At 42.2% G+C, this 27,119-nt stretch overlaps 1 protein-coding gene across 12 annotated transcripts in view; it reads right to left on the minus strand.

The window, feature by feature from the left end:
• ADD1 (adducin 1) overlaps window positions 1–26,761 on the minus strand; it is a 35,278-nt gene extending 8,517 nt beyond the window's left edge. For 4 of the 12 annotated variants that reach the window (XM_053458220.1, XM_053458216.1, XM_053458222.1 and 1 more), the window contains exons 1-13: window positions 26,705–26,761; window positions 14,305–14,518; window positions 13,753–13,915; window positions 13,326–13,477; window positions 12,912–12,992; window positions 12,455–12,604; window positions 12,000–12,143; window positions 11,805–11,903; window positions 11,154–11,327; window positions 6,426–6,770; window positions 3,576–3,677; window positions 3,091–3,180; window positions 2,972–2,989 (exon numbers count right to left, since the gene is read on the minus strand). In XM_053458220.1, the coding sequence (XP_053314195.1) occupies window positions 2,972–2,989; window positions 3,091–3,180; window positions 3,576–3,677; window positions 6,426–6,770; window positions 11,154–11,327; window positions 11,805–11,903; window positions 12,000–12,143; window positions 12,455–12,604; window positions 12,912–12,992; window positions 13,326–13,477; window positions 13,753–13,915; window positions 14,305–14,499 (1,713 nt within the window). In that variant the 5' untranslated portion in view covers window positions 14,500–14,518; window positions 26,705–26,761. Of the gene's footprint in view, window positions 1–669; window positions 763–2,971; window positions 2,990–3,090; window positions 3,181–3,575; window positions 3,678–6,425; window positions 6,771–11,153; window positions 11,328–11,804; window positions 11,904–11,999; window positions 12,144–12,454; window positions 12,605–12,911; window positions 12,993–13,325; window positions 13,478–13,752; window positions 13,916–14,304; window positions 14,519–26,704 lie in introns of all 12 variants that reach the window. The other 8 variants (XM_053458224.1, XM_053458219.1, XM_053458227.1 and 5 more) reach the window with 4 other exon arrangements.
• Window positions 26,762–27,119: the final 358 nt, after the last annotated feature.

A 27,119-nucleotide genomic window follows, 5' to 3' on the forward strand; every position in this document is an offset into this window, starting at 1 on the left:
AACCTTTGTTCATTGAGGGACGGACGCAAAAGTACCAACACAACTTGAATCCCTGGAGCCAGGTAGCTGTACAACCTTCACTTTTATGAATTGTGTGTTACCGCTCTCTATGGATACATTCGTTAAAGGCTCCCATAAAAGCACAATGATTCTGCTGGTCACCGGAATCCATACTGGAGAGATGATGTTGGTTCCAATGGCCAGGCAGAAGCTTGCAGCCATTTAAACTATCACTCTTTTTCCATCAGTAGGTGGCAGAGATAATGTAATAGCTCACATTCTTCCTCATTGAAGTTGGTGCACTACCTGATGCTAAGCAGCATATAAAGCGACATATCACTCAATAGAAGCTTATGAAACTGGCAGTGCATACAGATATAAAATCATTTCAATAAATTTAGGCTTTTTAAATGGTAAAAATATATGTATCTTAAAAAGCAGCAGCGGCAGAATCGATGTTATGACGGTTTAGCATCTCATGGTGTTTAATACATTCAGTTTATTAATCCAGATTTAAAAGTATCTGTCATTGAGGCTTTTATGGTCTGTCAGTAAACGGGGTCAGTAAAACGGTCATCCACTATGCCACAGACGTACAGAGGACCGGCACACGCGCCACTGCTGCTTTTTGTTTTTCATTTTAAAGTGTATTGACAGGGTATTATATACCTTTCTAACTGAGAGGGGCTTAGCTGGACTAAAGGCATGCTCTGAGAATTCGAACCCTTCAATAGTTTCCGAACAGTCTGACAGAGGTGCATCCTGCAACAGTAAATGGAGTAAACACAGCAAACCAGGTTATCGGCATGCAAACGGCTACACGTGGCAGCGAGGGGGTGAGAGACATGCGCACAGACAGCAAACGGGGACAATGGACACAAAAGGCAGACATGACTGGCTTGTGGCGCAGAGGTTACCAACCGGTACTGGCCAAACACCAGAACCACCACAAAGAAGGCCATCACATCCCAACAATGAACAGTAGTGTGTGCTCAACTCATCTATATTAAGCCATTACTACAGTCATTAAGGCATGACTAATGATGATATGATACACTAGGTGACCAACAGTGGTTAAACCCTTAAAACACACACATATGTAGAAAGAGCAATGTTCCCTCTAAGCTGTGCGCAGGCATACACACACAGCAAAGGTAATGTATGTGCGCACAGGTGGTTAGCAGGGCCGAACTGGCCTAGTGGGATACTGGAAAATTTCCTGGTAGGCCACCTCCCCTGGGGCCAGTCTTGATGCAGGCCATCCAATTACAGGCATGGCTGCGGCGGCCAATGCGGTTTTGTGCCAACTGAAGCACATATCTCCTCACATTGAGTGTCTGCTAGTCAGTGCCACACACAGCATGGCGGCATATCCAGCACGGAACTGACTGTCAGGGAGTGCAGAGAAAGACCACACCGCAGACTACCAAAGGACAGGGAGATGAGCGAGAAGATGACCGGGATGCAATATGTTGTGGTGATGGTGAAATTTTGTTGTGGAGAATGATTGCGGTGGGGGCTGTGAATGAATTATGATGTGGGGGGGGTTATGATGGTCAGGGGAAGCTCTACACTTCCATATGTAACTTAGATTGCATTTAAATTTGTATTATAGTAAAGCTTGCCAGTACAGTTTTAGAAGCCATGGGAGACCGGTTGCAACAAATTTATATTAAGCAAATTTCAGAAATGATATTAATATGGACAGCAATACAAAATTAGAGGGAACATTGACCTAAACCACTCCTGTGGTAAAACGGCTATCATAAACGGTATGCTATTTGGTCGGAACTCCAAATTGGTTTTAAATCCAATATATCTAGCTTTTCCTTTATGCACAAATCACCAATATCTTTCAATCACACACGAATAATTTTTTGACAAGCTGTTTAATAACCATTATGTTAATATTCTATAAGGCTGTATTAGGGGGTGCACTAACTGTTCTACAGGAATTCTAAGAGAAAAAAAAGTGAGCTTTCGGTATCCCATATTTTGGAAAGGTGAGGTATATCATAAGAAGCAGCTCGGATTACCATCTTTTTGGCAAAAAGAAAGCAACAAGGCACACTGAATATACATGAAGGTAATTCGCACATCTTTTACTCTAACACTAATACTATATATTTTTCAAATAAATACATTATGGGTACAGAGGTGTGGAAGGACTACAAAACTAACAACAAATAATACCGGCAACATTTAAAATTGAGAAGTCTAGAATGAGTGCGGCCAACTAACTCTGAAGCACATTGTACTAATATAAGGCCATGAATAACCATCACGGAGAGAAAAAACCCTCCTCCATAATGCCTCAATTCTCATTATGGTATTTTGCCTTCTTTAACGTAATCAGCCCTTTTCTAATAGAAGGAATATAAACATGAGATAAAGGTGTAGTCCCAATTAGACATTGTTGTTGTTCCTTTTAAGATTTTACAGTGGGCTTGGTTTTGAATCTATAAGTCAAATCATCTGAGGCTAATTGTCGACGGCTCCCATCGTTAAGTAATTTTGATATCAATGACCCATGACTAAATGGGACTGCACCTTTAGCAGACGATGAAATAATCTGAAAGAGCTTGATGCCTGCAGGAAGCAGTTGGTTAACCTGGTTTACCATGGCAATTAAAAACCGAGGGATACCTTTTTGTTTCACCATTCAGAACAATGGATCTCAAACACAAAGCCACCAAATTGCTTGGCTACAAGGATGCCCCAGCTTGAACAACCAACCCAAGGTCACAAAGCTCTATTATATTGTAATTTGAAAACCATGGATATTGAATGGCCAAGTACGGAAGTTCAGAACCTCAGAAGTTCTCCATCAGTTAGGAAGGAAGCAATGCCATGCATGGCATCCAGCAATGGAGCTAAAGCATCGGTCACTCGCATGCTACACACGGAAGCCTCTTATATCTATCATTCTATCCTGGGCAAATGTGCAGCAGAAGCCACCTGTAACACTTACCTTGTACATAGATAATTTCTGTTGATTAAAGAATAATGTTAGTGAAACGTAGGGTGGGAAAAAGAACTAAACAAAAAAACAGGATCTTCTGGTTTTTCCTTAAAACGTAGGACACTGACCTGCACAGAGCTCCTTTCCACCATCCCTCCACACAGCACCTGCGACTGAGGACCGGCTGTTTTAATATCCTGTAGATTCTGCTCTCTTATCTGCAATGCAACCGTTCAATTATTACACGGGGCAAGCGGCCATAACAGACGGCAATCTCCATATTGCACAACATATGACTGCAGTGTCACTTAAAATTTCACTTATTGTGATTGTTTAACGTGTTTCACAAAGCCAGAAGAAACACTAACAGCATGCGAATTTACAGAACGCGTCACAATTTCTACATCACGGATTTTTTACATTTTATTAAAAAGCAAAACCCTCAACAGTTCTTAAATTACCGTTAAACAATGTAATAAATAAGTTTTAATAAGTGTTTCATTAGAGAATGAAACACTTGTGTCGGGTCCACGATACTCCACTGGCTATAGTGCCAGAACGTGACCTTCTTGACCGGCACAGATTATACATTGCGAGTGAAACGCACACACACCTTGTTCCTCATTTCTTGGACTTCCTTTGGGTCTGTGTTCAGCGGGACAAACAGGCTGGGGACAGTGGAGCCGGCACTTCTAAGTCCATCCTCTTTAGTCCACTGCAAAAAATCAAGAACAGTGAATTGGTGAGTTTTGAATCGCCTTTTATTAAACCTGAATATATATCAAGTACACATCATGCATTTCACTAATATCTTATAGGGAAATGAACCAATGAACTCTCTGCAGTCGTATTGTCTCATGGCACGCTGTACAGGTAGGATATTCAGAACACAGATGGAATTTACATATCATTTACTCAGTTTATAATATTTTTGGTGCAGATTCCCAAATTATGGTTCCTGCTTATGATTCCCAGCATGAGGCAATTCGCTCCCTCTAGAACTGTATTCATTTCACCCCCCCTTGGATATTAGCAAATAACTGCAGAATATTAATTCTAGGAACCTAGCAGCGTAGGCGAGGGAATGAGGTTATGGAAGAGACGAGACCTTAGAGTCTTCACTCCCCCTACTTGTCTAAGGGTATTACAAACATTGAAATGCCTCCCCTTGCCAATGCAGACAATCATTGATTCACTCCTCCTATGTTAGAAATTAAAAATAAATATATATCTAGCAAATTGTAAAGCATAAGATGAAGGGATGGCAGAAGGCAATAGAAAGTCACTCATTGGTATTTCCACCCTTTTGAGTCGATGGGGCAACTTGCATTATCACAGAGCCCCTTTGGCACAAAAGGGTATATAAAATGTTTAAGTGAGCGCACATCACCAAAAGTTCTGCAAAAATTTAAAATAAAAAGCTGCAAAAACAGCATGGATACTCTGTTCCACAGAAAAACAGCCATATCAGAGCAACTGAAAAGCAAAACAAAGCCAATTTACAGGTCTGTTTAGTTGTATTTTTAAAAAAAAATGAAACCAAAGATAATAAAAAGGGGGAAAAAAATGTCTGAAAAGACAAGCAGAAGCAGAACATGGCAAGAAAAGGGATTTATACAATCAGCGCACATTGTAACATGTGACAACTATGCATAAGTCTTTTCTTTCTTTTAACCCCACCATGGAGGGTCACAGGAGTCCCCCCCAGCACACATTGCCTCTGGGAGTACATACAGTTCGGCAACCGATGTAAAGAATTAAAGCACAAGGGAAAGGGGAGGAAAAAAGCCAGTTAAGAGAAAGAGGGGAAAAATAAAGATGAATTATGGAGGCAGAGTATACTCACTTCAAGTCTTCACAAATAACTATCGCACCCTAATTTTGTGTTTGTGTGAAAAGACAAACACAAAAATGAAATCACATTTATTATGGAGAAGAAGTCGCGTGAGGTCTTACATACGCCCTGCATCGAGGGCTGGCTTCGCGTCTCCCGCGTTCGTGGCACAAAGGCCCCCACTAGCCGCACGGGCAATGAACAGATACCCCCTTGGTGGCGTTTGCAGACCCGCACAAGGGAAGTAATTCGTTACAGAATACTGAACAATTTATAATATTTTCCATTTGGCACATTGCAATCGCATGCAGAAACCTGACCTTGGTTGCAGATTTTATCAGAATAAACACAGGAAAAACATAATTTAATAAATTTCACCTGTGAAAGGCAGACATGAAAAAGGTCATTATTATTTTATTATGCAAGTCTAAAACCTGATAATTGCCTTGAATAAATATAGACTTGCATCTTATTAGACGTAACATCCAAAGAAATCCCCATGCTTAGCGAGAAAGGAAAAGAAGAAGGCTAAATAAAAAGCATTATTTTTCTTCCTGTCTATTTCCCCAATAATTGGTATTTTTCCATGTGGTCCAAATTATTCCACCTTACAAAAGCCAGCAGTTCTCCCAAGTAGCCCACAGGGGTGTAATGACGTTACCGGCTCGCGATAAGAACAGAAGACATCTCGGCTAAATGTTTCGTTTCCAGTGGGGTGCTTTTTTAAACCAAAGAGAATGTGTTACTAGCCACACGGAAAGGGGGAATTACGTGATATTGGCAGACTAATTTCTACCACTGAAAGCCAGTTAGAAACTGGTTTGTGTAGCTTTATAAATAATATCTACAGGCTGTTTTTAAGGCATTTTTCCAGTTCATAAAGGAACAAACTGTATACATATATAGGGTCAGAGAAATCTATAGGAGCCATGTTCATTAAAAAATAAATAAAATAACCACAAAGGGTGCAGCCATATAGAGTACAAAAGTACCACAGAAAGTTAGATGCCAGCCTTAAAACTCGTCTAATAAGTTTTGTCCAGTCCTGCAATCAAAGATAAAACTAGTTTGCTACGGGATCCCTGTCTTAAACACAGAGCAAACACAAAAGCGGGATCTGTCGGGGAGTGTGAGCCGAGAGCCGCACTTTGGTCATGCCGCACCCAGATCGTAGTGTCGTTCTGTTATATGCTGGTTACGGCCATCTACTGGCATGCAACAAGTCATGCAGGAGGCAGCTGGCTTTATCCGCTTGAAGGCTTTGGGAAAATCCATCTACGCGGAGCAGGAGTAAAGAAAAGCTAAATCAGGTTAAACTATTAGCGAAGCAAACTGCTTAAGAGGTTAACTGCTAAGAGAGACATTGCTGGTTAGATTTACAGATTAACGTGCTGTTAGAGAGAGACAAGATCTACATTTTGTTCTGCATGCCATCTTTGACAGGACAGTCTTAAGCAGTTCAAATAGAGCGCAAGAAGTGGATTGTAAGACTTTGTTAGGCGCAGAAGTTTAAGCAACGTGAAATCAGCAAAGGCTATGAGAGGAGAGTTAGAGAATTCCCAAAGCCTCCAGGCTCCAGCCGCCTCAGAATGCTCTACATCAACTATGAACAGTAAGGTAGGCACAGACCAAGCAGTTGGTAATACAGCTTGGCACGCAGACACCGGACGAGAGAGACTGCAGCAAGGGTTTCACGTGATCGTGTGTAATGTTCGTCCACACCTTAGTCTTCGACTTGGGGCTGCCACCATTCTGCCCGTCTTCCGAGGCATCGTCGGCTTTACCAGAGTTCAGCCACTTTGTCTTCTCGCGCTGCTGTTTCTGAAAACTGTGTCTGAGAGGGGAACACGTGCCCGAGTCACCATCATTGCCAAAGGAGTACCCAGTGACGCTTGCAGGGATTTCTACGTCACTGAATTTTTTTACTTTGTCTCGCAGGGCTGGACACCGGTATGGGTAGCCTGTTCTATAACCCTTCAAGAAAAGGAAAAAAAAAAATATTCAGTGTAAAAATACAGTTGAGTGCAACTTAAAATAACCCCCCCCCAAATTATTCTGAAGCACTTATATATGAAAGAATAATATATATTATACTTAAACATCAAGTACGCAAAACACACCAATGCAGCAGAATTGTATATTTTGAGTTACGGACTTGCATTAGGGAGAAAGCCCCTACAAGCCATCTGTGTGCATCTGGATTGTAAGCAGGGCCCTCCTCACCCGTTTCTGGAAGTCAGGTAATTTAAACATGCATGGGACAGGCATACGGCGGTTCTTAAATTAAGACTAAACCAAGGTCTGATTAAAGAGTCCGTACAAGGAGGGATGATTTGGGCTTGTTTTGCAGCCGCAGGACCTGGTAACCTTGCAGTCATTAAGTCTACCGTGACCACCTCTGTATACCAAAGTATTCTAGAGTCAAATGTGAGGCCATCTGTCAGACAGCTAAAGCTTGGCTGAAATTGGGTCACGCAACAGGACAATGATCCCCAGCACCCGATTGAAACCCCTGCGGCAGGACTTTAAGAGAGCTGTGCGTAAACAAACGCCTGCAAACCTCACTGAACAAGATGTAAAGAAGAGCAAGAAAAAATTCCTCCACAACTATGTTAGAGACATACAGAAAATTATTATTTCCAAGTTATTACTGCTAAAAGGTGGTTCTAGAAGATGTTGAATCACAAGGTGTACTTAATTTTTCACACATGGCTTCTCCATTTTGGCTTTATTTTTGTTGGATAAATCATGACATGGTGTAATAGGTCATGTGTTGTATTTAGCTAATTTTTAGATGAGCCAAGGAACAGATTAGTATTATGCCCCAATATGTAAAAGCATAGAAATCAACAAGGGTGCACTTTTTTCACACAACTGTAGCTTTAAGACCAAAACAATAAGGACCTATTTTAAAATGATAAATTACTCTTGGTTTCGTAGACAGGGCCCTTGGATGCAGTTTTCTTACTGAACATTCTTATGCCTCATCGTGTGTTAATTAATGGCAGACTGCACTGTGGTAAACAGAACGCCCCGTTGACTTAGTCCCTGGGGGGGGGATAACTGACTAATAAAAATATATGGGGGGGGGAGAATCTTGCCATAATAAAATCCGCTTCACCTCTGCAACCTCTGTATTATAAGGGTAATTTAACTATTTAAATACTATTTGATACTAGCTATACACCAATACAATGGACGTAACAGAAGCTACTGCAAGTTCTCCTGTAGACAGACAAGGTTACCCACGTCAGCGTAGATGAGATTCTTTAAAAGTTAACCGGCAGAAAGTGGCACTTTATATTATATTAGCTGCTCCACGCAGTGCCCTGTGAGGTCATTAATTTAGCAGGGTTTTAGGGGTTAATGAGGGGGAAAGTGTTCAAAGGGCCTGTCTGACTAAAACTAACATTTTGTTACAAGCCAGCTGTTGTGTGTAAGGTCCATTAGTACTAGTAAATGCAAGATTGGTTAAAGGGGCACTCCAGTACTTTAACACATATGATAACTGAATAAATCCCTTTAAACTTTTGTAGAGTAGAGCCCTCCTTGCAAATGAGTAGGGGGTTCTGCAGAGTATAAATGAATTGCTTAGTGGGCTGCCCAAGTCCCTGGAGTGTCCCTTTAATCATGCAAAACTAGGCAGCCTTCATATCTGCTCAAAGACACAAAGTGAAATCACTACAACAATGTAGCAATATTTACATTTCCCATTATACATACACACACACACAGTCCCCCAATGCAATTACCAAGTATTCCGCTATCACCCATCAAGCTATAACTCCCATTATTCTCAGCCACTTTAAGAGCCTACGGATTGCAGCCAAATGGTTGTCAATCCCCCAGCTGCAGTGTACTGCGGAAGAAAGCTGCAGTGCAGTAGGATCATTTCACTTACTCTTGTAACATTTAGCTACTAAAACAGGAAGGCAGTGAGGAAGCACTAAGAAGCTATCGGGAAAAAAATAAAATATGTAAAAATCAGATAAAAGCAGCAAAAGTGGCGACAGAAAGACTCATTGCCAAAGAGAGTAAAACAAACCCCAAAATGTTCTTTAACTATATAAATAGTAAAAAGGTTAAAAATGAAAGCGTCGGCCCCTTAAAAAGTAACGAGGGAGACGTTATAGACGGGGATCAGGAAAAAGCTAATCTATTAAATATATTCTTCTCTGCTGTATTCACAGAGGAAAATGAAATGCCAGGTAATATACAGCAGGATGAGATAAATGCCACAGTACATGTCGCCTGTCTAACCCAGGAAGAAGTGCAGTGCCGCCTAAAAAAAATCAAAATAGACAAATCACCAGGTCCAGATGGCATTCACCCCCGCGTTCTAAGGGAGTTAAGTAATGTAATAGACAGACCCCTATTTCTAATATTCAAGGACTCTATAGTGACCGGGTCTGTTCCCCAGGACTGGCGCATTGCAAATGTTGTGCCAATATTCAAAAAGGGGACAAAAAGTGACCCGGGGAATTATAGGCCTGTTAGTTTAACTTCTGTTGTATGTAAACTGTTTGAGGGTTTCCTAAGAGATGCTATTTTGGAGTATCTCAATGAAAATAAATGTATGACTCCATATCAGCATGGGTTTACAAGGGATCGGTCCTGTCAAACTAACCTGATCAGCTTTTATGAGGAGGTGAGCTCAAGACTGGATCGGGGAGAATCGCTGGATGTCGTATATCTTGATTTTTCCAAAGCATTTGATACGGTGCCACATAAAAGGCTGGTACATAAAATGAGAATGCTTGGGCTGGGGGAGAATGTGTGTATGTGGGTAAGTAACTGGCTCAGTGATAGGAAACAGAGGGTGGTTATTAATGGTACATACTCTGAGTGGGTGACTGTTACTAGTGGGGTACCACAGGGGTCAGTTTTGGGTCCTATTCTTTTTAATATATTTATTAATGACCTTGTAGAGGGATTGTATAGTAAAGTATCAATCTTTGCAGACGATACTAAGCTCTGTAACGTGGTTAACACAATAGAGGACAGTGCACGATTACAAATGGATCTGCATAGGTTGGAGGCTTGGGCTGGGATGTGGCAGATGAGGTTCAACACGGATAAATGTAAGGTTATGCACATGGGGAAGAAAAATCCAGGCTGGGAATATGTATTAAATGGGAAAACACTGGGGACGACTGACATGGAAAAGGACTTAGGAGTCTTGGTTAACAGTAAATTTACCTGTAGCGACCAGTGTCGGGCAGCTGCTGCTAAGGCAAATAAAATCATGGGGTGCATCAAAAGGGGCATGGATGCCCACGACAAGGAAACAATTCTACCATTGTACAAGTCACTAGTCAGACCACACATGGAATACTGTGTACAGTACTGGGCACCAGTGTACAAGAAAGATATAGTGGAACTGGAGAGGGTTCAAAGACGGGCAACCAGAGTAATAAGGGGAATGGAAGGACTGCAGTACCCAGAAAGATTATCAGAATTAGGGTTATTTAGTTTGGAAAAAAGACGGCTTAGGGGGGACTTAATAACTATGTATAAATATATAAGGGGGCAGTACAGAGATCACTCCCAGGACCTATTTATACCCAGGACTGTATCTATAACAAGGGGACATCCTCTACGGCTGGAGGAAAGAAGGTTTCTACACCAGCACAGACGGGGGTTCTTTACAGTAAGAGCGGTGAGACTATGGAACTCTCTGCCAGAGGAAGTGGTAATGGTAAACTCAATAAAAGAGTTTAAAAGGAGCCTGGACGTGTTTCTTGAAAGCAATAATATCACAAGTTATGGATAGTAGATTAATAGGGACAGAACGTTGATCCAGGGATTTATTCTGATTGCCATATTTGGAGTCGGGAAGGAATTTTCCCCCTGGTATGGGGCAATTGGCATCTGCTTCATAAGGGTTTTTTGCCTTCCTCTGGATCAACACGGTAGGGACACAATATGTATATAGGTTGAACTTGATGGACTTTGGTCTTTTTTCAACCTTATGAACTATGTTACTATGTTATCATGACAGACTACTATTGCTGCTTATGTGAAAACGAGGGTCTTCTGTAGGCCAGCTAATGTTACTTGGTGTCCAACGCTGGAGGCACCATGTTCACAATTTACAGTACAAACGTACATATAAATAATGTGGTGAACAAAAATAGCAATACCCGCTATAAACACAGACAGCAAACTTAATATTTACCAGTTGAGCAAATTAAAAGTTTTGTGGAAACATTCCCGAGTATGCAAAAAAAAAAAAAAACAAACAAAAAAAAACAACCCAATAATCTTAAGCCATGCAGTTTAATGGCTTGTCACCTTTTTCCCGATACTTTAAAGTGTTTTTCAGATGCGTACTTTCTTACAGGAGGTAGTACTTACCAGGTTATCCAACATGCGCATAAGGGCTTCAAACTCCTGCTCCCCAACAAGCCACTTTGGGTGTGATCCGCTGCCATCCCCAGCTGGTGACTCGGGTGAACGAGACTTTTTATATTTCCCTGGATCTAGCAGTACCAGGTTGTCTGGTCCTCCAGCACTGGCAAGGGTGCGTACCTGAGACAACGTAAAATAGAAGACACTAAGCATTTTCCTGAGCTAGCCTTGCATGGATGGGGGGCTTAGATCCCACCTAACTCAGCAATGCCGACCGGCTCTCCTCGAGTTTCAGAAACCATCGGGTCTTTATACATTTACAAAACCTGGGCGAAACGTACACATAATGCTCTGGGAAGGCTACGATTTTATAGAGGGGCTGGAAGGTAAAATGAAACCATTCACCGGCCGCGTCTATACAGATTTTGTAAAGGTGTAAACATGTCGTCTAATAAAGGGGTAGCATACAGTAAATACACCTTTCAGCGCTATGTAACCCATTATAGAATGACATTTCAAGAACTATACCTGTAATGCAGGTAAAGTTTAGCATCACCAAAAAGCATCACTACTTGATATTAAAGAAAGAAAATGCAATACTATGATGCCTAGAAAACTAGCATTAAATAGAGTCAACAAGCTTCCACGCACGATTACCTGGATCTCACAGGCTGACATAAGATTATGTATATAATAAAAAGCCTCTTCAACTGTTTCTCCCATGGTTACCAAGCCATGATTTCTAAGAATGAGCACCTGAAAAACACAGAAGAGGGGGTGTAGAAAACCAATCATTGCTTTTAAAGAAAGAGAGAAAGAAGAAAAAAAAGGTACTAACATAAATTCACTTACTTTGCTTTTAGGCCCCAAATTTTTCTGAATTAGAACTTTTTCTTCTTCATCCACCAGTATGCCATGGTAGTCATGATAGGCCACTTCTCCCAGGGACAGAGCTTCCGGTGACAGAGGCAGTAAGCCGCATTTCATAGCAGAGACCTGAGTAATAAATTCACGCATTGGATTATCAAAACACTACATACAAGCAGATTCTTAATTATCTACTAAAGATTCCATGAAGCAGAACAAGCCATGGAATATAAACGACTCGGTGATCTAGCAGTCTGATGCCACAGAGGTAACGTCATCTTTAATAACAAGGGACCAGAATGTTAACCATTTTGAATCCCATAATGCAGCTGTACTTCAGAGAACTGGTTGGCGCTCGGCAGTTTGAGTTATCACCTTTCTTTATTACTTTCTTTTCATGGTCAAGGAACACTGAAGTTTGCTACACAGGTTATACTCACCGCAGCCCCAGCAGGGGTGTGTATATGAACAATACATTTCACATCAGGACGTGCCGCGTATATCGCAGAATGTAACGTAAATCCAGCTTTATTTACTCCCAGGTTCGTGCTGCCGCGATCAATCATCTCGCCTTGGAGATTGATTTTAACCTAGAAAAATAGAGTAATAGTAACAAACGGGAGTTAATTCTCATCCATAGACACCCAAACAAGAAAACAGTTAACCCCACAAGTGATTTGATGCAAGGCAAGCAGTAGAAACTATTCAACTTTTTTTAATGCCACCGGCTTCCTGGGGTAATACTCGAAGCCTCTAAAACTTGGATAAAAACAGCCAACAACTAGTGTTATAAAAAACTTTACTACTTTATAAAAAAACTTTGCTCCTCTGTTCTTGTCAACTAATTTTGTGTGCCAAGTACAACAAAAAAAAGTTACTAAAAATAAAAGGACTTACCAAACTAGATGCTGTAACTTCACTGTAAAGGAGTCCGAAAGGAACGATCAGGAAGTGCTCTTGCTCGGAACTCACTCTGACCTACGTGCGCCAGAAGAACATTTACCGTTAGCAAACAGGGACTTAAGATGTGTGGGACGGGGATAAAGCTATCCTGAATCTAGGGCAAGAACAAGCACTAAATGGGCTTACAAACAGGGGGCTTTTTCTCAAGGGACTGATGCAAAACCCAAGCACACTGACCACTGAGCACCCACACAGCCACTGTACACCGACACACGCCACTCTCCAAATGACTCAAACTCACACACCACACTCTTTTTGTAAACGTTCACAAAATACCTAAAAACTAAAACAAATGTGTAGTCACACAACCAACTGCAGAGTTTTGCATATATATAGTATGGTACTTACCGTAATGTGATTATAGATCAACTGGGACCACCCAAACAGGTCCGCCAACCGGTAAAAAGCCGCTAGTTTACAGCGCAGTAATTTTTCCCCTTTTTCATAAGCAATGGAGTCTGATCCTCGGAGGTCATTCACAGGAGTGACCATTCCAAGGCCTAGTATAAAAATAGATTAGATGGAGAATATTATTTGTTGGCGTGTATATAGCACCATCACATTCTGCAGCGCTGTACACAACGAGTATACAGGACATAACAAGTAGTGTATGACAAAACAATTTGGAAATGAGGAAACTGTAAGGAGGCCTCTGTTCAAACTACTTTACAGTTTAGAATAATTAGGAAGCAAACAAGCGGGAAAACGAAGTAGATGTCAGACTCTACAGAACTTGTTTATTCTCTGCAGAAACGGACAATACATCTGTACTTACTTAGGTTTAATGCTGCCATTCCCCCTTGAGGAGCTGATGGATAAACACTTGGTACGCTCGTTGTCATGAAGTCTGCTATTTGCTGTAAAGCTAACAGGCCGGTAGGATTCTTGCCTTTCTTAAGTTGGTCCTGAATCATGGACTCCAGTTCATCGCAAAACGCCTATGGAATAACGAGCATAGAGATAAGCCATAACGCTCGTTTGCACACATACATAAAAAACAGTGAATATGTCAATCATCGATAGTGTGGTCAGGAGGTGTAAAACATGTCTCCTTTTCTACAAGTAGTTGGAGGCAACATACATTTTACAAGTTACATTAGTTAATGCCTCATACACACTACCTTTATTATTATTATCATCTTTTATATATAGCACCAACAATCTATGCAGCGATTAATACAATACAAATATCCAAGGGGTATTACAAGACAAGAATTGACAGACTAAGACAAACCGATAAATTAGGGTGGTATTAAAAGGAAAAAAAAGCAGGCTGCTAGTTTTGTTAAATAAGGGGGGCTACAATGGTAAAAACTGGGGCACTTACTGGGCTTTGGAGTATCATGGAGACCCTTTTCTTTTGCTCCATCATGTTGAAGTCTTGGCGAAGGTCCGGCGCCATATTTCTCTCTCGCAGATACTCTGGGTTATTTTCATCTACTCGGTCGAAATACTTCTCTTTGTGAGGAGCGTTTGTTGGAGGGGGTGAAGTCACCACCCCTGCACTCGAGTCACCATTCATGGCGCACACTTAGGCCGGCCTACGGAAATACAAGAGGAAAGCACATCAGCAAGCAGCACAAAGAGTTAAAGTAAAGCTACTAGGTATAAATCATGGTCAGCTGGAAAGGCAGAACCTTTCAATGTCTAACCCAAGAACTAGACCGCTTGTGGTGTTTAGGTTTCATTTTAACCCTACGTGAGCTACAAGGACCCCGTTGCCTGTTAAAGCCACTCAATTCAGAGACTATAATTTGAAGCTTGATACTCCTGTGATGTGACCGCTACAGGAAACCTAATTAAAATCATTTTGCATGGTATAATAGCATAATGGTAGCGTGCAATTACAGAGGAATTTTATTAAAGTAAATTGAGATAACTTTTAGTTGACCAGCGAAGGCAAGATGTTTAAAATTACTAGCATGATGATCATGGAGGTAACCCAACTGTATGAGAGGATACAGCTGCACACGCTTACACCGCGCATGAACTGCGTTTCATGTGAATACCCCATTATAACATGTCCCTGACGTTACTGTAAGGGTTAATACATACGCTTCCAAACCCTACATCTTATCGGCCTCTAAAACAGAATTGGGGTGTATATATAAAAGACTAAGACGACGCACGTGCAAAGCTACTCGCTGCACAGGGTTCGTTCGCCCCGGTGATAGTGAGGTTTAAACACGCACCCATCACTACCTTTCCAAGTTATTTTATTGTGAGGTGCAGACAAGTCGTTATGCTCAGCGCTAAAGAGTTACACATTTTTATGATTTAAAAAAAAGTTTACCGAGAGAGCTCTTTACTTTGGGACAAACTACTAAACCATATATACAGTATACTATGATGATAGTTATTCCACCCCTGCCCCAGGCGTGAATGATTAGCTGACAGGAAACAGGTGTTGCCTAAGGAATCCTATGGGGGGAAAGCCATCCATCATCAAAACTGCCATGGACATTAATAACAAAATCCTGACATTCATTTCTAGCATGGACAGGACAACATTGACATAGATCGTTAAAGGGAAACTCACCATTTTTTATTACTACTACTACTAGGTCACATTAAACATGTGTTTTCAGGAAGCTGCATTTTAGCTGTTTTTATGCGTTTTGGCGCAGTTACCTCAACCCAATCTACTAAACACCCAAACTCATTATCATACTGTCTGTGATAAAGAGCTCATCCAGCCAATGATGGACACAAGCATGGCTTCATTAGCATTGCCATAAAGTAACAGCTCAGTGTGGTGTTTGAGTAGGAACCCCCCCCCCCAAATGCTACCATTTGTGACTTTAAGCACTATTTTACGCTGTACTTTGTGTGATTTTTCTTTTTTATTAAAAATGCATTGGTAACACAAGGAAGATAGATAGAAGACAGTTTTTTTCCGTTTCAAGCAGGCTACAAAAGGCTTTTTAGGCATTCACTGGATCATGGAAATGGTTTTGAGCTTTGGAAACAATTCTCTTGTTGAAAGATAAATAAATAACGTTGCACTGATTTTATGTAACAGAGTCATGGATAAGGTCACATAGACCGGAGGGACTGCACTTTCTAACTTGCCTCATTACATAACACTTTGGAAGTTTAGCAGAGAACGTCAGGATATCACTATGGATTACTAATGCAAAAGCCCACTGAAATTCTGCTGCAAGAAAGGCTGAGTTGGCTGTATATAACGTATAGAAGGCCGAGTGGTCCCTTTAAATCATCGTGTGGTTCCCCTTATAAATGCATTAAGGGATTTCTGCAGAATCCTCCCATTTGCATTATTCCCTGCCCCCAGTTAGCTGGCGAGCATGACATTTGTTCAGCTGAACGCATCTCCCCTGTCTGCACCCACGTGGTACGCCCTCGGACAGTCAGCTTCGGCTTAGTGAGGGTCCCGCGATGGGAGTGCTTTCCTACCCCCGACCGGTGGTGAAAGCGGGTCCGCAGAGGCTTTCCGCTGCAGCAGAGCGTCGCTGATCCCTGTATACTCAAAGCATCGGTTCATCCGACGTATCCGATAGCATCTGTCAGATCTAGCTTTGTCCGACCCTTTGAATGTATGGACTGTAAGCGGCTTTTGCGGGAAGACGTTGGCGCTCTATGAATAAGAGATACTAATCGTTCGGAAGATCTTTCTGCTGGGTGTACGGCCAGAGCGAACTAGACTGACTCTTCACTACACGCGGCGAGCATTCCTCACATTCTAAATCTCACCCAGCTGATGATATCCTTCACGTTTCCATCCTTCAGCCCGGTCTGACCGGCACCTTTAACCTTTGGAGACATTCTGTTCCGGGCATTCCAAAGCTACCCGGCATATGACGCACCGGAATTAAAAATGCTGTTCGATTGGACCTCTAAAATAATCCTGTTTTAGAGAATATTTTTTGGATAGGTCGCTGCTACTGTAGATTTTCGTAGAACATTGTGATACATATCAGAAGGAGTACATAAACGTGGTTGAAGAACAAAACAAATAATTAGCAAATAACGTCAGTTTTTTTTTCTGAGCTTTTTTAGCTTTGGAGTACTTAAAAATGTACTAAAAAAGATAAGCAGACAATGCAATAAAGCGTTGGGGAAAGCGAGCAGGGTGCTGGGCTGTATAGCGAGAGGCGTTAGTAGCAGGAAGAAGGCGCTGGATCTATCACTATACAGATCTCTGGCCAGACCTCATCGACAGGATTATGTACAGTTCTGGAGACCCCATCTACAGAAGGATATTGATACATTGAGAGAGTTCAGTTGGGGGCTACAAGAATGGCAAATGGCTTGCAGGATAAAATGTATCAGCAAAGGGATCTCATTATGTATAGTTTGGAGGAGAGAAGGGAGGAGAGATGCAACAGATTATCTTTCCAAATAGCTTTCCCACAGAAGACTCCTCATGTAAGACTTCAGGCACAATATCTGGTCAGCCGAGTCTAAGCAACATAAATTATACTTTTTCCGGTCTATAGAAAGTAAATAGAAGGCCCGACTCAAGACTTTGTGTAAAAAGCTATCCCGAGGAGAGGCTAGTGCAATAATCCCACGGTCAACAAGCCAAGCAACCAAAAGAAAAAGGTCTTTATACAGAATAGCGCAGTATTTCAGAGTTATAAACTGGCAGATTTTTGGTATTCTGCACACAGCAGGCCATAAGGAGTATTTATTCAGGATGTCTTCATGTTGGCAAGAGAAAAAAAAAAAAAAAAAGTGGGGGTGGGGAGGCAAAGTTCTTAAAGTAGGTCCGTGACCAGAATATACAGCAGGCCATTTAAACTGCTTCACTAGAATAAGCCAGAGAACACCAGTTTGCCCTAATTTATTACAAGAAACACAGCATGAATAATTAGTTTAAAAATAAAGTGGATTAATACCTCTCTCATATATATATATATATATATATATATATATATATATATATATACACATATATATACATATATACATACACTTCACATTACATTTATCCCTGATGCCAAGGCTCACAACTATGTACATCATTAAATGCGCTGAACACTTTGATGACTTAACACACAACCCCCCCCCCCAAAAAAAAACGACATCTTGAGACAACGAGGTCCAGTTGGCATCCCTCTACGATGTGGTGCATTCTTGTTTGAAATCATCCCGTGTTATTACTGTCAAAAAAATCTCCATCGACACATTGATCTGATCCAGCCTTTCCTGCACGGTTTACAAACATTACACACAGCAAATGGCTTTAACCATTTAAGCTTTTGCTTCATTCATTTTATTTTGCTTGGGACATGTCATGTGACGCAAAAGCAGGAACTGTGAGATTGTTGTCATGGAAACAAGAATTTGAGACGCATTTTCCGAGTTAAAAATAAAAAAAACCGACAGATGCGTTAAGGCTTATTGTCTTAGCACAGATCTGAAAAATGATGTAAATCACAGGAGTTAAACTGCCCTTAAGATAAAGGCTTTAAAGTGTGGCTGCGCATTACTCAGGCTGCGGTGTGACTTTCACCGAGAAGTTATGGGGAACTAATGGAAATTGAGACGAGATGTCCTGCCTGGGGGGGGGTGATGGCTTGCTTATGTGTAGGCAACCCTACATATACTATGATTATCATCCTTGGCTCACTCTAAATATAGATAATTATGGGTTCATTAAGCAGAAAGAAAAACATTACCTTATTTTAGACAGCAAACACCCCCCCCAAAAAGAAATACATAGAGTTAATAAAAAGATAAAAGTGTACTTCACATTTGATCTTTCAAACAAAGTACAGAAGGTGGTCCGCTGTCAGACAATATATATAAAATGCATTCACTTGCACAATGTATATGTTTTGTATATATGGCCCTGTATAACGTATAAGTGAAAGGGTAAAGAACTCTCACTGATATAACTATGTATACATCCAGGGCCAGCCAATGTCTTCCTGCAGCACAAAATTACTTCGTAATGTAAAGCAAAGCCAAGGAGCCGGGACACAGTTCTCCTTTCAATGAATAGACCTCAATGACTTGAGTTCTACAAGATCAGCCCCCTTTTCAATGAGAGAGGGATGGGTGGGTGAGGGTTAATATGACAGGCATAGGGGGCAAAACAAATAAAAGTATTGCCCAGCTCAGGAACTGGTAACGTGCATGGCTTAGAGCGTAGGACAGAAACACGCAGGGGAGAGCATGAATAATGCAGACGCTCACTCGGCCCATAAGCCACTCTCACAACAGATGGGCATCTAAATAAGGAAAATAGTTTGTTGATTTAATATTCAGTACACAACCCACACTCCAGATGATTCACAGATACCGAACGTATCAAGGGCATGTAATGTGATGAAAGTGGTGGCGCAAGGATAGAGCATCACTCCTACCAGAGAGGGAAGTAGGGCTACAATTCATTATTTTCATCATTAATCTGATTTAAAAAAAAACAAAACATTTCTTTAAAGTAATTTAATGAGGGGACTGGGGACTGGGGACTGTATACACACACACCACAAATACATATATCACTTCTAGGTCTTGGCTTTATCTAAAGGACCGGTAGCAAGTAACAGTATAAGTTTCATTATCTGGTTTTATTGAGCACAGACATCCATTACATGCGACTGTTATCTGATTCCAGGTTCGGGTTTAAAGCAGACCGCAGCATTTGCAGAGTTACTCCGGGGATGAGCAGCACCATAAGTTGTGTCTCTTCGGTGGTGAAACCGGCTCCATGCAAGGCTTCTCGCCGTGGGGTTCACTCCTGTGTTGGGGTTGTCAAAGCTCCGTTAAGAAAAGGCCTGTATAATAAATGCACTCAGCAGGACCGCCTGGAATACAGATCCCTCTTTTTTGCTTTCTTATATAACGCAACTTTCTAAAGTCACTTTACATGAACTCTTCAGTACTTCCTTAACTCCTGTGTGATGTAAGCAGACACATCGAGCGCCAGTCGAGGAGCAACCCCTGCGGTGTTAGCATTTGGATAATTATAATGCTATTTCCAGATAAACACTATTCCATGATCAGTTTATCTGCAGCTGCTGAATTAAATCATGCAATCCCCCCCACCCCATGATAAATGCTACTAACCCGAAAAACCGGCCCAAACTGAAACGTTGGCTATCCGATGCTGTAGGCTGTTTTCTTTTAAGCGTTAAGATTTTTTTTTATCGTGGAACGAAGGCTGAACAATTAGCATGAATTATTTACTAAGTGTTACCTTAAAATAGCTCCTTTTGATTTATTTACTACAATATGAATAGTTGATTAGAAAGTGCAAACATCTGACCCGAGCCGATCAGAAGCAAACCGAGGAGCGGCACCGGTTCCAATTTACTGCCGCACTCCACCCCATTAGCACACTGCTGAAGAATTTCTGTTGTTCCAGAATGAATTACAGTCGCTGTTTCATTAAGTGGAATAAATCACTGGCAGCTAAAGCTTAAAAAGTTTGACTTTTTTTTCTCCGCTTCTCTTTACGGCACATTTCCACAGTCGTGATATTAAACTCCATAACATATCAAATTAATGGAACGGGTTACTCTCACGTGATAACAGGTATACAACACCGGTGCCTGACCCCATCACCCCGGGTCGTGAAGAGGCCTTTGTAAATCGCTTCTACGCAACATGGACGGTATATGAAACTGAAAATCTAAACCAGATGAGAACATCTGAAAAATAATAAACGCATCTCCACGTAAATCCTAATATGAAACAGTTTCGGATATTTAGGAGGAAAAAGAGCAATCTAGGATACATTTACGCTTTTCCTTCTTTGGGAAACCTCCATGGCGGAAAATCAAATCCCGGCTTCAGGAGAGAGATCCTCTAAGCTCGGCGGGGGACTAAACATATGCATCATAACTCTTTTACAGAAGCTGCTTGTAGCCTCACCGTCTCTTTAAGGGTTAACATTAAACTCCTTGATGGTAGCCTCCGCTCAGTGGGATGAAGAGGTTATCTGTGTTGAGAAAACCATAATCTATGGATTTTAGTTTATGTTTAGGAGGGTGGGTTGGTGCGGTTTAGTTTTTCCAAGTATAAGGAAAGTTGGAGGAATCACTAAAAGCAAAGATTTTTTTTTAACATTATATATAAAACACCCACAAGTTACGATACATCTTACTATCTATCTGTAGGGAAAAGCAAACAAATCTCCACACCATGAATCAAAGCAGATTTTGCTGCCTGCTGTTAAGAATGCGCTTTCCCTGAGCAGCTGGACGCTCGCTTCCACAAAACACGATTTGTTTTTCCTGCCCCAACCCCTCCAAAAAAAAATAAAAAAAATATTTCCAACTGAAAATATGAACGCTTTTAATAAAAATGTACACAGGCGATAAGCAACTCGCCGAGGGGCTCTCTAAAATGTTGATTGTTCCAGGAATTCCTACACTTATCTGCCTTTTGTTCTGCGAGATGAGCGGCTCTGTGGGAAGCCGCTGATTATTCCGTCACATCACAAGTGCTTAATCTCTGACATTTTCCATAGGAAAGGCACGGACGGGAAAGAATATCCACCTTTATTTTTCACTCAACAGATAAAAAACATCCAACTACAGTAACAACTGGCTTTGTAACATACTGGAGTAATAATAATAATCCATAACAAGCTTGACAAAACATCCCACCTAAGGATAGTGCTGGCTCTTAACCTTGGTGGCCCCTAAATCCTACCGGGGAGGAGTGTGTAAATCTCCATTCTTAAATCAAGATCGGGTGGAGGGTGCCAAGATATTTTAAAATTGTTACCAATGAACTTCTTTGTCTTAAGGGCACAATTAAAAAAAAAAAAAAAAAAAAAAAAAAAAAAAAAAAAAAAATCACCAAAAGCATAGTATTAAACGATTAATCAGGAGATGTTGATGAATGTAAATTGTTTGAACAAATAAATAGTAATTGGTAAAGAAAATGTAACCAAGATTGGAAAAAGTGATTTTTCTTCTGTTTTAGTATAAGTTTTTATATATTATAACTAAATTATTCATATCTAGGATTTTAAAAGAAGGCCCTACTGAACAAAAATGATATATAATGTGTATGGGTTTATCAAATTTAGAGAAGGGGACACAAGGTTAAGGTATTTTAGTCCTTTGTTTACGAAAACCCCCAGGCCTGAAGCGGTTAAAGTATTCACATTCTCAGATATCTTGCATATGTGTGTAAGTGTAACTACACACTCACTACCGCAGGACACAAAATATAAAGCACGTTCACGAGAAGAGGACAGGTGCGTCACCGGAGCGTCCTGTTTATGGGGGGGGGGTCGGATAGTAGCAAGAAGGAAGGAAGAGACCGATTATTTCATTCACATCCGCTTCTGAGAGGATCACAATCACTTTCTACGCTCTTATTTCCTTCCCCGCGAGCTTTCGGGTCGATAACTGAACGTGCGGCCTGACAAGGTTACGTGAATGAAAGATATATCGGGTACACATAGCATTACACCGACAGCTGTATCCATGGAGACGGAGAATGTTTTTCTAAAAGCAGGGCTGTCAGCATCACTTTTTCTTATTTTAGCATAATGTAAACCTCAAGTTCTGTCACTTTCCTATACGACATCATGTTTTCCTGAGAAACATCTTAGCACATCTAGGAGGTCCTCGTACAGAACGGCGCAGGCACAGCACTGAGGTGTGTATATTGTAATTTATTAATTACTGCATAATCTTAGCGCTTAGCACCAGGATCGGTAGCGAGTTTTGGGGAAACCTGTGCGAGATCCCAGCGCTGCATTCAGTAAAAGAAATCCCATATAATGACTGGAAGTGGACGGGAAGGAATGATGGGATTTGCCAATGAGTTCTTGTGGAGAGGGCATTGGGACGGGACACTGATCGGATCATGCTGGGTCTGCCACAGGCTGCCGCTCGTGTCAGTTTAAATGTGATCTTACTCCATTTCCCAAAATAATTACACTGACTTCGAAGGTCCTCGCTATATGTAGTCCCAGTAATTGTATTAAAAGTCAGCCCTTAAAGCCGCTGTCAAGGGCAAACCCATTAAACAGCAGTCACTGCACACAGAGAGCTCCATTTGTGTAGTTTTACCGGTAATTCCCTCCCCAGCGAATGTTAAAAGGCCTACTTAAAATTCACAATATGCCAGCAAGCCCTTTCTGTTGTGCGAGGCATTAGAAACAGCAGATATGTGCCGGCATAGGCAGGACGCGGTGTAAGCGTGAATTAAAGGACAGAACTTGTGTCGGCACCGCAACTGCTGCACTAGTTTAGTTGCCCATCAATCAAGTTGCGTATGAATGTAAACATTAAATGCTTCAGGAACAGGCAGCGTCACAGCTAATCGGGAAGGGCACTCAGCCAAGACTTGGATTTTAATGTACAGGATCAAAAATAGCCCACCTATGTCTTTAAAGCAGACCTCTCGATTCCCAACAATTCGTACATTTCACCGTTCCATGCACTAAATCAATCCAGCTAACTGTTTACAAAATAAAATAAGCAGGGTAAGTATTGACTTCTTGCAGTCCTTAGAAAATATTACCCTGCAACGACCCACCAAGAGTATCCTCGCAATCAGCAGGGAGATCAAGGCGTCTGCTGCGTCTCCTTCAGGAGTCAGAGCTCATATCCAAAAACGAACACCAATAATGGTCGTCTAGCGATGTCACAAATTTACAGAAACCTTGAACCCCTCCCTACAGAAATATGTATTAAGAACACATGTTTGGCCCCCCCACCTACCCTAGAAGCATTACCAAAAAACGGTATAGAGCAGGAAGGAGAACATTAGCCCCAAAAACTGATACGTATGGGGTATTACTAAAATAACTGAAGCCTCTTGAAGATTGTGGTATGACATATGTGATGTCAATGTAATAAATCTGTGTAATTAGCTGCAAACAGCACCAAAAAGGTTGTTACATAAGCCATGTATTGCCCATAACAACGGAGAAGCGCATCTGTATTTGCCTCAATACGCCAATATTGTGCCCAAAGCTCAGCACCTGTATATGACACTGGGGAGAAACATGAACGAAGGAGCTCCCGCGCACAACTTTATGTAAGATTTCCTCCTATTCTGCTTTAATTAACAAGAACCTACTCCGCACACATGGTAGATACCCGACTGACAATACAGAAAACAAAGTAGTGGGACTTCCCCTTCAGTAAAAGCCAACATCCAACACATTGGTGGCGTATATGTAGGTCCTGTAAAGAAGGGGGGGATCTAATGCCCTGTTCCAGGGCTGGAACTAATCAAGCATTTCATAACACACTTCCTTCAAGCGCTGCAATAACATGAGATCAGGGGTAACTTTTTTTTTTACATATACATAACTTCTTAAAGCTCATAACGTGCAGGCATGCTTTACTATCTGATCCCACAGGACCAATAATTCATACTCTCTATGGTGGAGGGATCACTGTGTGGTGACCTGGAGTGACCCTGGGGTTAAGCAACTTTGAAAGTTCATGTATGTTCAGTCTGGGGACAAATACATGATCTTTCCAGAGAGGTTACTGTAGCCTCAAGGTTATGAATTTCTTTAACACAGAGGGGAAAACCCTGCATGTGGGCCGCTAGTTTGCTTTATAACGCGGCATCATATTGCGCTGCTTACACTATGTGGTGCGAGAACTATTATGTAGTGTGAGAAAAAGTTACAAACACCATCACTCACGGCACGTCAGGCACGTAGCTTTATACCCACAGAGGGTGAACGCGCGGAACAGGTCTCAACGCTGGTAATTTCCCACATTCTGCCTCTGACCAGGTAGCAAGACACGGAACCGCACATAAGTGTAGCGCCTCCAGTTAAACAGCGGGTTAATAAAGATGTAGCAATGTACATTGAATGGGAATTTGTATACATTGCATTTTTTTGTCCCCAAATAATTCCATAATTGCTGCCCTTGCAAAGGTTAAGCAGCCTTCATACGTTGATAGTCCACTATAGCACATTTCACGACAAGGACAATTACGGTTACAGTTACAATTACAGTTACGGCCAATGGCGATGTAACCACGGGCCCCACCCACATACACCGCGTGCCCCCACCCACATACACAGCATGCCCCACCCACATAGAGCGCTAACAGTTTCCACAGAGCTTCTTACAGTTCATACATTTAAAGGGTCTGACAAAACGAGAACCGAGAGTCTAAGGCAAAGCGATTAGGTATAGAGGGCCACACTGACACTCTACGGGGAGAGGGGTATAGAGAAAGAGTAGAGAGTGCGAGTAGATTGATGCAGGGGTTGCATTAGTGGCAGATACATGGAGCGATTTGCAAGCTTTGTGTGCCCTCTGAAAAAATGAAACACCGAGAATCTCAAATAGTTACCCCTGCTTTTGCACAGGAATGCAGAATAGGAAGGTTGAACTTTATCTGACAACAGCCAACCCATCATACCGCTCACGTCTCAGCATTGCCCCCGCACAGCCCCTACCCGAAATAACACAAACCCTACGATTTCAAACCATACATTTCTGAGAATATAGAACGATAAGTTGCCCCTAAAGCTTTATGAAATCATAAAGATTCACTGCACTTGAAGCAGGAAAGAGAAAACAAATGCCGGCCTGCACAAAAAAGGAAGCGCACACCCCAAAGAAATTACTTAACCAAAACACCGGGCAACATCGCCCGACCGCACAGCTGTACCCACGCTTACTACAAATAAAGACCACCCGGTCACTCGTACTTCCACAGCACCCCTTCTCCCCCCCGACCAAAGGGTTAACACATAGCAGCATACATAAAAACAGCCAATAACCCAACGGAGAGATCCTTGCGGTGACCTTATTTACCGGGCTGCAGGATATGTTGTCATAACATTACCAAATGCTTCACTTCTGAAGCCTCATAGATCCAAACTTCAAGTGAAAGCAAGTATTTGCGTGAGGAAGAAACCCCCGTAATCTATACGTTTCTCTGACTTTAAAGAAAACGTGAATGTCCTATCTGCCTGTAATTCAAGCAACTAGTTAGTAGCCAGACTGCTTGTAACTGGCCAGGATGGCACGCTGACTCATCAACACAATTATCCAGGAAAGCTCGCAGTCTGTAAAAGTCAGCACCCAGGGAGAAGCGACACGCACAGATCCACCAGCTCTCTCCAACACCCCCGTTACTCCAAAGAATACGCAGCAGCCATCGGATCAGCTCGCACGCCCGTCATGTATGCCTCCGCCTCACACCCATGCCAAATAACACCCCACCAAACACACCCCACAAAAAAAAAATCAGAATAGGCTGTGCCAGTCTACATACCAGCCCCGTGCAAAAGCATAACTCATTGCATCTCCTCTACACGTAACCACAGATCCCTACCCGTGTGCAATGCAACATACCCTGCAGCATGCCCAGCGCCAACTGGCTCACAAAGCAACCTACCTTATACCCATCATGCCAACATAACCTTAAGTATGCATCACTATCCCCGTGCAAAGCAACCTACCCTACCCCCCATTCCAACCTACCCTACCTTATCCTTCATACCAACCAAACTACCCTACAAAGCAACCTACCCTACCTTATGCCAGCGCACACCCATGTGTTATGCCTCACGCTGCACCACCCACCCCAGTTTGCATCACTCTGCAAGGCCTATCTGAACCCCTATGCAGCCCACCTCGCACCCCACGAACCCTGGCTTTTCGCACCCTGTAAGCCAGTAACAACCAGTATGGCACCTACTAGCAGTGATCCCGGTAGACTCTTGCGCAGAGCCACAGCCCATTCCCCGCATGTAAACGTCGCACAGCATGCATAGTGATTGCAAGCAGACGGAGGCCACGTACCGTAATCAGGGAAGCGAGCAGCCCAGCTCAGGATCCAGCACCGTGAATACTGGGGAGTGCAGTGTTTATTGCAGCCTCTCCCCTCCCAGGCTCCGGCAGAATAATATGTCCGCTCCTTCCCCCTCCAGTGGGATTGCACAGGACCCCCTCCCTTCCTATGCGCATGGACACCCCTCCAACTCCTCCCCCTTCCCTCAGCAGGGTCACCGGACGGGGCCTGGAACGCAACCTCCCTCTGCGCGTCCTGTGTACACCAGGGGGGCGGATATTAAGACACGGCCTGGCCTTTCACTCCAGCACAGAGCCAAACGAAGCCACAAACCGCCGCCCACACGCCTGACAGCCAGGTCCGCAGCGCCCCCTGCCTCAAACTACTGCTCACGCACCCACCCTTTCCGTCAGTCAGAGAATACCC

This window comes from Spea bombifrons, chromosome 1, assembly GCF_027358695.1.
Source record: "Spea bombifrons isolate aSpeBom1 chromosome 1, aSpeBom1.2.pri, whole genome shotgun sequence".
NCBI classification, from domain to species: domain Eukaryota; kingdom Metazoa; phylum Chordata; class Amphibia; order Anura; family Pelobatidae; genus Spea; species Spea bombifrons.